The sequence below is a fragment of the Rhodnius prolixus genome, unplaced genomic scaffold, assembly GCF_049639745.1.
Source record: "Rhodnius prolixus isolate KJV_2025 unplaced genomic scaffold, Rpr scaffold_9, whole genome shotgun sequence".
Lineage (NCBI taxonomy): Eukaryota > Metazoa > Arthropoda > Insecta > Hemiptera > Reduviidae > Rhodnius > Rhodnius prolixus.
In genome coordinates, this window is record NW_027411604.1 from 8,729,073 (window position 1) to 8,741,472 (window position 12,400).

At 31.7% G+C, this 12,400-nt stretch overlaps 1 protein-coding gene across 4 annotated transcripts in view; it reads right to left on the bottom strand.

Moving 5' to 3' along the window:
• Positions 1-12,400, bottom strand: part of LOC141454700 (uncharacterized) — a 211,009-nt gene that overhangs the window by 31,233 nt on the left and 167,376 nt on the right. For all 4 annotated transcript variants that reach the window (XM_074129218.1, XM_074129216.1, XM_074129217.1 and 1 more), the window contains exon 2: positions 1,090-1,146. In XM_074129218.1, coding sequence (XP_073985319.1) covers positions 1,090-1,146 — 57 coding nt within the window. The remainder of the gene's footprint in view (positions 1-1,089; positions 1,147-12,400) is intronic.

Below are 12,400 nucleotides of genomic sequence, written 5' to 3' on the forward strand. Positions count from 1 at the left end.
TTTGGGATTATAATAAGTGTTCTTCAAGTAATTAGGGCCAAATCTTGAAGGAATCTTGGCTTTTATTATTGGCCATTTTCCTGTTAATTTTGCGTTTTTTTGGTTATGGTTTCTATGCTCAGTATTGACAAAGCATTTTGGGGAAAAATCTAAAACACTGTACAAGTGCTCGAGGTATCAATGTCCTAGTCAAATTCATTAAGTAGACCTTGATTTACCTACGTATTAAGGGTTTTTGCTTCTAAGTGGCCCATTTCCAAATCAATTTGTAGGGCCTTTGGATGCAGTCATTACAGCGCAACCATAATATACCTTGGCACTACGCATAAAAAACTTCTTTGTTATGTTAACCTCAACTACCTGGATAAGCTTAAAAATGAAATTAAGCTTCCTCATAACGCCAAAAATTGATCTTGAATATAACTATATAACTATTTTGATGATATCTACAATAAAAGAATAAAGAAACGGATGTAAAACGCCCATAAATCTCTTACCTCTACCTTTTTTTTTAAAAAAATGAAGCTCCCCCAGGTTAGTTGATGTAGTCATAAATGACTGGACATAAGCGTTAGAATTTTTAAAAATTTTAAAGGGAGAAAGATTCGAATATTATAATCTAATTTACAACTGTAAAAGAATTTAAAAGGTTAGCTTGAAATAGTACAAAAAAAACCAGATAATTACACATTCTTAGTTAATAAATTTCTCCCACTTTGTTGTTGTATTCTTGTTTTAGCAAAGAATACAAAAATATTTGTAAGGACAAACTAAACATTAAAGTGAAAAAACCAAAAACGCGAAGGCGTTTATTACTTCCAGGCAATGAAGGCAACAAGATACTTCTTTGTGCCTTAGCACCGTAATTAGGCACTTTTAGTTCTACACGAATTATTTATTTTGTTTTTGTTTTTTTAAAAAACAAACTCCGTTCCAATTCATCAAATTCATTTTTTTTTACTATAAAACTATTTAGGTGAGAAATTATCACGTTTTGAAACTCAAATGCGCCAAGACAATGTAAATTTCAAATTTGTGGTACTTAAAATTAATATTTATAAATATATATATTTTTAAATCATCACTTACCCCCACCAATCTGACGTTTCCATCTTTCGTTTTCTTTGAGCAAATTATCAGATTTTCCTGAAATACATAAAACAAAAAATGAAAAGTTAGTAAATGATTACAAAAAAAAATGTAGAAGAGTGCAAGAGATTACAGTAATTAAAAAGTCAATCATTAAAAATGAAAATGAAATCCCAGCTATAGGACATCTCTTCATGAGATACAGATTTACTTTAGAAGATAACATTCTGCCTATAATTCTCTACTTTCTTTTTTCCGCCATTACCACGTCGACAAAAGATTGTCATCTAAAATATTCCTCATATTTTTCGCCCAAATCTGCTAACCAAATTAGCATATTATAAGACGACGACTGCATGTATTAGCAAAGTCCTAATTGGTAAGCAATGAAGAAAAGAAGCATAACTTTAAAAGTACCTGCGGCAGATAGGTATAAAAACAGAAAAAGACACCTGAAACCAATACCTCTAAAGGCTAGAACTGAAGAAGTTCTTTAAAAGAAAAGTAAATGGTAAAAAAAACAATGTCAATAACAGCGATAAAGATCATTGTTCTTGTAGAATGGCATTGACTTTAAAACCAAATTCCGGTTAGTTTTAATAAGATGTTGGTCACGTTTAGCCAAACCATGTTGCCAGAATCGCATGTTATATGTTATACATAATGTATGTACAAACTGACCGATCAACAATTTAGTAAAGAAGTTAAAAAAGAAAAACTGCATTTAGGAATGTCTTCCTTGTTGCTTGAACTTTGCTTCAGCACATGATCATTCTCAAAAATATTCTCTATTTTTCTCCAAACTTACAAGAAAATGGAACCTTCCTTTTTTTTTTTGGAAAAAGCAAAATATCCAGTAATATTATCACAATTTTCGACAGGTTTCCTACATTACATTATCTTCCGCATAACTGACTGATTATAGCGCGATAAAAAATAATAAAAAAAAGCAGATAACAATCAGTATTGTTATTAACTACAGACAAACAGACATATCTGAGACTGTGAAATGTCCTTGGACTTGGGACAGATCCATAATGCCATGGCATACAATAGACTTCAAATCCAATCAGTTACACTATCACTTTTCTATATACACCAGCAACATTCACGGCTTTATTTATATCATTCATATTTCAATGCTACCGGAAAATGGTAATTTAGAATAAGTAATTTCTATGTATAAATTTCTTCTTTCTTTAAGGACAACGGAAGTGACAGGTTCAAGTATTTTAGACAGCAATCTAATCAGGTGAAAATTTATTTGTTCCTTGAACTTAGATCTTTAAAGCTCAATATTAATAAATTTGTAAAGATGAAAAAATTGTTGAGAAAAATGAAATGTTATTCTATGGAAACCCTTAGCTTTGACAAAACCCTAATTAAGGGGTTTAATCTGATGGTATATGTGTAATATGGGACATACCATTATGGCATTTAGACCAGATTAGAAAAGCGGGAAGGAACCTATGCCCTAGGGCACCGCAGCCAAAAGAGGCTTATTGTGCCAGCTCCCTTTGGATCTAATAGTCGAAACCTCCCCTTATAAGAAGGTTGATGACTTTCCCTACTAGTTCTTTTTGCGCTACTATCTTCTTCGGACACAAAAAGCCAAAGGTTTCATAGCGTAACCGCTCGTTTGGACCACAAAAGAACAGCAGGTGAAAGGCCGTTTCCTCCTCTTCCAGACACAATCTGCACAACGGTTCCGAGCTAATAAGCCACCACCTTGTACAGATGCTTCCTGAACCTACCATGTCCTCGTGAATAGGCCTGTGATCTGAGTAATCTGATTTCTACCCAAGCACAGAGCCTCTTTGGTTCTTTGTTTACACAGCCAAGGCATCATAGTCTTGCTGTGTTTAACTCCAGGACACAGCTTCAGTTATTTTCATGTTCTCACCAGATCCAATCTCTGAGAGCCTCACGAACTGCACCCCAGGACTGGGTTCCGGGCCAATGAAAGGAATGTTACCTCTATTCCTGACCAGTAGATCAGCTGCTTCATTCCTCTTGATCCCCACAGGCCCCGGCACCCATTCCAGCCGAACTTTATTATGCCGAGCCAGTTGTTCCATGGCTTTCTTATAGTCCCAAACCAGGGAAGAGGTAGTTCTAAAGGAAGTGAAGCGGCCTTTAGTGCAGCTTGACTGTCCGAAAAGATGCAAATCTCCCTATTTCTAAGATCCATTCGCAGGTATTATGACATTTAAAACGTAAGTATTATATATGATCTTTTGCAACGTAGCGTGGCCATCATTAATTTCAAGCTTGATTATTGACTCCACACTTATCAGAATTAAACTACACTTCTAATTTACACTCTAATTGTCCAAAAGATAACCTTAACTTTTGGCACGATTGTTGCAACTCGATTATTTACCACAAATAAACAAATTATTATTCATCGAATGAATTTTCATGGGGGTAATGTTATAAGCCCTAAATTTATATTTTTTTTCAAAAATGTAAAAATTATAAAATAATTTCAGGAAATTCGTACTTCCTGAAAATGATGTTTTTCTAATTTGGAATTAAAGAAAATTTGGACATTTCAATCTTGATAAAAATGTACACGCGATTTAATTATATATTTCAACTAGAACAACACTTCAGAGTACAGCAATTAAGATACGAACTTAAAAGAAAAAGCGTAGCAAGTTTATAAGAATAAGGAAGAGATATTTCAATTTAAAAGAAACTGCTTAAAAGTATTTTCTGATAAACATGGCAGATCCGAAATAACAATCAGATCTCCAAATGAAGACATAAAGAATGATAGAGATGGAATAGAAATGATAGTTTTGCATCCGATTATAAAGAGATAAAAGAAAGAATGTTTATTAAGCCAGTTTAGATGAAATGTAAACTGCAACAAAGACGACAAAATGTCTCAAGTGTGCGAAGTAGAAGAAATTGTCTATAGAATATGTAAGGACAACAATTCCTTTACAAATTTAACACGGTTAATTTATGTTACAATTACCTAGAAGTTAAGTCTGGGCGGGAGTAGAAGGAGGGAAACAAGCCTCTATATAAGATTGTGTTGCCTCTCGGATATCAACAACAGGACACTTGTAACTTTCTCTTAAATTGTCACCACATCCGCACGCATACTTCCGCGTTCTTAACTTACATTTCAAAATGGGAACATTATCTTCTTTTATTCAACATGGAAACATATGTTTTAAGGTCCGCTGAATAAAGAATAATAAATAAAAAGATCTATGGAGATCACGTACACAATTTCTCTACTAGCGCAATTTAAATACGTAACCAAATTTACTTTTAACTTACAATTTATGCCCCACCTCCAACAAAAACAATAATGCTAATAATTTGATCTCAACATTATAGCATTCACTAAAATGACTGAATACTATTGAAAGATGCATGACTTGGCACCCAGCGCCTTCTGAATCAATATTCTGAAACCATAAACGGTATTAGAAGTGTGTGCTGTTTTCTGTATTGTAATATTTTTAATAACGATGGATGCATACTTCAAAATATTTGAAAGTTTCCTAGATTATTCTGAAAACGGTATTTTTCTACTTATAATCTATTCGTATAATCCTTCCCTACCTAAATGTCGTATCTCAGGTTATTGATTTCTTTTTTTTGCGAGGCTCTTAAGAAACTGAACTCTAAGCATCGCCATAGTCTTTACTCTTTATTTCCCATTTTTTATTTGCTAATTGTATAAAAATACATATATGTACATCAGTAAGCGTGGATGAAATAATAAGAATAGTACATGATGCGTAAGCACACCGCAACCGTACAGACACAGGAAGAGAGAGATCAGCCAGTGCTGACATTCTAGGGAATTTTATTGACTGGAAAGATCTAGGATAGGAGATCATGAGGCCAAGGTCGTAGTAGACGTCGTGGTAGATTATCAGGATGGGTTGATGAGGAACGAGTTTGAGCTGTTGAATAGGGGATGACAGGACAGGCTTCTGTGGAAATTGAGGAATCGTGAATGCATTGTTTCAATGACTAAGGGGATATTCAGGGCTTTGTGAAGAGTGAGGTTAGAAAGATAAGAGGGGGCTTTTGGGAATACTAAGATGCGGTCAATCAATAAAATCAAACACAAAATTTTGTTTTATCTCCCCAACGTTTCGGTAAATCTATCACCATCTTCAGAATAGTGTAAAATTTGTAGAGTTTAACTCTAAGCTACATCATCATAATGACTTAGAGAAGAAAATACAACTATGGTGAAGGTGCCGATAATTGCAATTCCTTCTTCATTCAAGTATCGAGAGACTTCATTATACCAAGCATTCGAACTAGTATTGGTGGTAACTTGGACTCGAGAAACAGTGAGGTTTTCGCTTATCCTGGTCGCCATGAAAGGTTGAGCGTTCCGGAATCCTTAGTACCAAGATTTACCTGGAAGGTTTTATTGAAAGGATTCGGTCAATGCAGTTTTTTATTAAGTAACCGCACACTCATCAGCAGTTGGGTTTTAGTGATGGAGAACCAAAATAAAACTGTAGGGAAGTAGGGGTAAACAACGCCCACCTACCACTACTATGTCCCTAAGATTAGGCTAAATTTTCGACATTAAAATGTTCTCTAGAATTTTTTCACTATTTTTTCCTCCATAGGTATTTAATAAAGAATGAAATTATGCAAAAATAAAAATAAATTATTTCGAACATTTATATTACGGTTCACCATCGACTACACTTGATGAACGATTGCAGAATGTGTTTTATTTTAATTACCAAGTGCCTAATTTTAATTTCACGGAAGAATTTTTTCAAAATAAAACAGTTAAGTTCAAAATAAATCGATTTTTATGGTTTAAATTTTTAATGTATAAATTGATTCTTTATGAAATACCTACTGAGGAAAAAATAGTTAAAAAAATCTAAACTATTGTTTTATTAGAGAAAAAACGCATTAAATATCCTAATGGCGGATCGAACTAGCGCCTTGTGGGCGTGTATGCTGGCGAATAGAACTGCATGTAGAGTGGGGGTAATCCACACTCTATTCCACGCCTACCTACCATTACTAAACCCCACCATTAGCACTTTTTAGGCTAAATTTTCGACATTAAAATGTTCTCTAGAATTTTTTCACTATTTTTTCCTCCATAGGTATTTAATAAAGAATGAAATTATGCAAAAATAAAAATAAATTATTTCGAACATTTATATTACGGTTCACCATCGACTACACTTGATGAACGATTGCAGAATGTGTTTTATTTCAATTATCATGTGCCAAATTTTAATTTCACAGAAGAATTTTTTCAAAATAAAACAGTTAAGTTAAAAATTAAATCGATTTTTATGGTTTAAATTATTATTGTATAAATTGATTCTTTATGAAATACCTACAGAGGAAAAAATAGTTAAAAAAATCTAAACTATTGTTTTATTAGAGAAAAAACGCATTAAAAATCCTAATGGCGGATCGACCTAGCGCCTTGTGGGCGTGTATGCTGGCCAATAGAACTGCATGTAGAGTGGGGGTAATCCACACTCTATTCCACGCCTACCTACCATTACTAAGCCCCACCATTAACACATTTTAGGCTAAATTTTCGACATTAAAATGTTCTCTAGAATTTTTTCACTATATTTTCCTCCATAGGTATTTAATAAAGAATGAAATTATGCAAAAATAAAAATAAATTATTTCGAACATTTATATTACGGTTCACCATCGACTACTCTTTATGAACGATTGCAGAATGTGTTTTATTTCAATCATCATGTGCCTAATTTTAATTTCACGGAAGAATTTTTTCAAAATAAAACAGTTAAGTTCAAAATAAATCGATTTTTATGGTTTAAATTTTTAATGTATAAATTGATTCTTTATGAAATACCTACTGAGGAAAAAATAGTTAAAAAAATCTAAACTATTGTTTTATTAGAGAAAAAACGCATTAAATATCCTAATGGCGGATCGAACTAGCGCCTTGTGGGCGTGTATGCTGGCGAATAGAACTGCATGTAGAGTGGGGGTAATCCACACTCTATTCCACGCCTACCTACCATTACTAAACCCCACCATTAGCACTTTTTAGGCTAAATTTTCGACATTAAAATGTTCTCTAGAATTTTTTCACTATTTTTTCCTCCATAGGTATTTAATAAAGAATGAAATTATGCAAAAATAAAAATAAATTATTTCGAACATTTATATTACGGTTCACCATCGACTACACTTGATGAACGATTGCAGAATGTGTTTTATTTTAATTACCAAGTGCCTAATTTTAATTTCACGGAAGAATTTTTTCAAAATAAAACAGTTAAGTTCAAAATAAATCGATTTTTATGGTTTAAATTTTTAATGTATAAATTGATTCTTTATGAAATACCTACTGAGGAAAAAATAGTTAAAAAAATCTAAACTATTGTTTTATTAGAGAAAAAACGAATTAAATATCCTAATGGCGGATCGAACTAGCGCCTTGTGGGCGTGTATGCTGGCGAATAGAACTGCATGTAGAGTGGGGGTAATCCACACTCTATTCCACGCCTACCTACCATTACTAAACCCCACCATTAGCACTTTTTAGGCTAAATTTTCGACATTAAAATGTTCTCTAGAATTTTTTCACTATTTTTTCCTCCATAGGTATTTAATAAAGAATGAAATTATGCAAAAATAAAAATAAATTATTTCGAACATTTATATTACGGTTCACCATCGACTACACTTGATGAACGATTGCAGAATGTGTTTTATTTCAATTATCATGAGCCAAATTTTAATTTCACAGAAGAATTTTTTCAAAATAAAACAGTTAAGTTAAAAATTAAATCGATTTTTATGGTTTAAATTATTATTGTATAAATTGATTCTTTATGAAATACCTACAGAGGAAAAAATAGTTAAAAAAATCTAAACTATTGTTTTATTAGAGAAAAAACGCATTAAAAATCCTAATGGCGGATCGACCTAGCGCCTTGTGGGCGTGTATGCTGGCCAATAGAACTGCATGTAGAGTGGGGGTAATCCACACTCTATTCCACGCCTACCTACCATTACTAAGCCCCACCATTAACACATTTTAGGCTAAATTTTCGACATTAAAATGTTCTCTAGAATTTTTTCACTATATTTTCCTCCATAGGTATTTAATAAAGAATGAAATTATGCAAAAATAAAAATAAATTATTTCGAACATTTATATTACGGTTCACCATCGACTACTCTTTATGAACGATTGCAGAATGTGTTTTATTTCAATCATCATGTGCCTAATTTTAATTTCACGGAAGAATTTTTTCAAAATAAAACAGTTAAGTTCAAAATAAATCGATTTTTATGGTTTAAATTTTTAATGTATAAATTGATTCTTTATGAAATACCTACTGAGGAAAAAATAGTTAAAAAAATCTAAACTATTGTTTTATTAGAGAAAAAACGCATTAAATATCCTAATGGCGGATCGAACTAGCGCCTTGTGGGCGTGTATGCTGGCGAATAGAACTGCATGTAGAGTGGGGGTAATCCACACTCTATTCCACGCCTACCTACCATTACTAAACCCCACCATTAGCACTTTTTAGGCTAAATTTTCGACATTAAAATGTTCTCTAGAATTTTTTCACTATTTTTTCCTCCATAGGTATTTAATAAAGAATGAAATTATGCAAAAATAAAAATAAATTATTTCGAACATTTATATTACGGTTCACCATCGACTACACTTGATGAACGATTGCAGAATGTGTTTTATTTCAATTATCATGTGCCAAATTTTAATTTCACAGAAGAATTTTTTCAAAATAAAACAGTTAAGTTAAAAATTAAATCGATTTTTATGGTTTAAATTATTATTGTATAAATTGATTCTTTATGAAATACCTACAGAGGAAAAAATAGTTAAAAAAATCTAAACTATTGTTTTATTAGAGAAAAAACGCATTAAAAATCCTAATGGCGGATCGACCTAGCGCCTTGTGGGCGTGTATGCTGGCCAATAGAACTGCATGTAGAGTGGGGGTAATCCACACTCTATTCCACGCCTACCTACCATTACTAAGCCCCACCATTAACACATTTTAGGCTAAATTTTCGACATTAAAATGTTCTCTAGAATTTTTTCACTATATTTTCCTCCATAGGTATTTAATAAAGAATGAAATTATGCAAAAATAAAAATAAATTATTTCGAACATTTATATTACGGTTCACCATCGACTACTCTTTATGAACGATTGCAGAATGTGTTTTATTTCAATCATCATGTGCCTAATTTTAATTTCACGGAAGAATTTTTTCAAAATAAAACAGTTAAGTTCAAAATAAATCGATTTTTATGGTTTAAATTTTTAATGTATAAATTGATTCTTTATGAAATACCTACTGAGGAAAAAATAGTTAAAAAAATCTAAACTATTGTTTTATTAGAGAAAAAACGCATTAAATATCCTAATGGCGGATCGAACTAGCGCCTTGTGGGCGTGTATGCTGGCGAATAGAACTGCATGTAGAGTGGGGGTAATCCACACTCTATTCCACGCCTACCTACCATTACTAAACCCCACCATTAGCACTTTTTAGGCTAAATTTTCGACATTAAAATGTTCTCTAGAATTTTTTCACTATTTTTTCCTCCATAGGTATTTAATAAAGAATGAAATTATGCAAAAATAAAAATAAATTATTTCGAACATTTATATTACGGTTCACCATCGACTACACTTGATGAACGATTGCAGAATGTGTTTTATTTCAATTATCATGTGCCAAATTTTAATTTCACAGAAGAATTTTTTCAAAATAAAACAGTTAAGTTAAAAATTAAATCGATTTTTATGGTTTAAATTATTATTGTATAAATTGATTCTTTATGAAATACCTACAGAGGAAAAAATAGTTAAAAAAATCTAAACTATTGTTTTATTAGAGAAAAAACGCATTAAAAATCCTAATGGCGGATCGACCTAGCGCCTTGTGGGCGTGTATGCTGGCCAATAGAACTGCATGTAGAGTGGGGGTAATCCACACTCTATTCCACGCCTACCTACCATTACTAAGCCCCACCATTAACACATTTTAGGCTAAATTTTCGACATTAAAATGTTCTCTAGAATTTTTTCACTATATTTTCCTCCATAGGTATTTAATAAAGAATGAAATTATGCAAAAATAAAAATAAATTATTTCGAACATTTATATTACGGTTCACCATCGACTACTCTTTATGAACGATTGCAGAATGTGTTTTATTTCAATCATCATGTGCCTAATTTTAATTTCACGGAAGAATTTTTTCAAAATAAAACAGTTAAGTTCAAAATAAATCGATTTTTATGGTTTAAATTTTTAATGTATAAATTGATTCTTTATGAAATACCTACTGAGGAAAAAATAGTTAAAAAAATCTAAACTATTGTTTTATTAGAGAAAAAACGCATTAAATATCCTAATGGCGGATCGAACTAGCGCCTTGTGGGCGTGTATGCTGGCGAATAGAACTGCATGTAGAGTGGGGGTAATCCACACTCTATTCCACGCCTACCTACCATTACTAAACCCCACCATTAGCACTTTTTAGGCTAAATTTTCGACATTAAAATGTTCTCTAGAATTTTTTCACTATTTTTTCCTCCATAGGTATTTAATAAAGAATGAAATTATGCAAAAATAAAAATAAATTATTTCGAACATTTATATTACGGTTCACCATCGACTACACTTGATGAACGATTGCAGAATGTGTTTTATTTCAATTATCATGTGCCAAATTTTAATTTCACAGAAGAATTTTTTCAAAATAAAACAGTTAAGTTAAAAATTAAATCGATTTTTATGGTTTAAATTATTATTGTATAAATTGATTCTTTATGAAATACCTACAGAGGAAAAAATAGTTAAAAAAATCTAAACTATTGTTTTATTAGAGAAAAAACGCATTAAAAATCCTAATGGCGGATCGACCTAGCGCCTTGTGGGCGTGTATGCTGGCCAATAGAACTGCATGTAGAGTGGGGGTAATCCACACTCTATTCCACGCCTACCTACCATTACTAAGCCCCACCATTAACACTTTTTAGGCTAAATTTTCGACATTAAAATGTTCTCTAGAATTTTTTCACTATTTTTTCCTCCATAGGTATTTAATAAAGAATGAAATTATGCAAAAATAAAAATAAATTATTTCGAACATTTATATTACGGTTCACCATCGACTACACTTGATGAACGATTGCAGAATGTGTTTTATTTCAATTATCATGTGCCAAATTTTAATTTCACAGAAGAATTTTTTCAAAATAAAACAGTTAAGTTAAAAATTAAATCGATTTTTATGGTTTAAATTATTATTGTATAAATTGATTCTTTATGAAATACCTACAGAGGAAAAAATAGTTAAAAAAATCTAAACTATTGTTTTATTAGAGAAAAAACGCATTAAAAATCCTAATGGCGGATCGACCTAGCGCCTTGTGGGCGTGTATGCTGGCCAATAGAACTGCATGTAGAGTGGGGGTAATCCACACTCTATTCCACGCCTACCTACCATTACTAAGCCCCACCATTAACACTTTTTAGGCTAAATTTTCGACATTAAAATGTTCTCTAGAATTTTTTCACTATTTTTTCCTCCATAGGTATTTAATAAAGAATGAAATTATGCAAAAATAAAAATAAATTATTTCGAACATTTATATTACGGTTCACCATCGACTACACTTGATGAACGATTGCAGAATGTGTTTTATTTCAATTATCATGTGCCAAATTTTAATTTCACAGAAGAATTTTTTCAAAATAAAACAGTTAAGTTAAAAATTAAATCGATTTTTATGGTTTAAATTATTATTGTATAAATTGATTCTTTATGAAATACCTACAGAGGAAAAAATAGTTAAAAAAATCTAAACTATTGTTTTATTAGAGAAAAAACGCATTAAAAATCCTAATGGCGGATCGACCTAGCGCCTTGTGGGCGTGTATGCTGGCCAATAGAACTGCATGTAGAGTGGGGGTAATCCACACTCTATTCCACGCCTACCTACCATTACTAAGCCCCACCATTAACACTTTTTAGGCTAAATTTTCGACATTAAAATGTTCTCTAGAATTTTTTCACTATATTTTCCTCCATAGGTATTAATTAAAGAATGAAATTATGCAAAAATAAAAATAAATTATTTCGAACATTTATATTACGGTTCACCATCGACTACTCTATATGAACGATTGCAGAATGTGTTTTATTTCAATCATCATGTGCCTAATTTTAATTTCACGGAAGAATTTTTTCAAAATAAAACAGTTAAGTTCAAAATAAATCGATTTTTATGGTTTAAATTTTTAA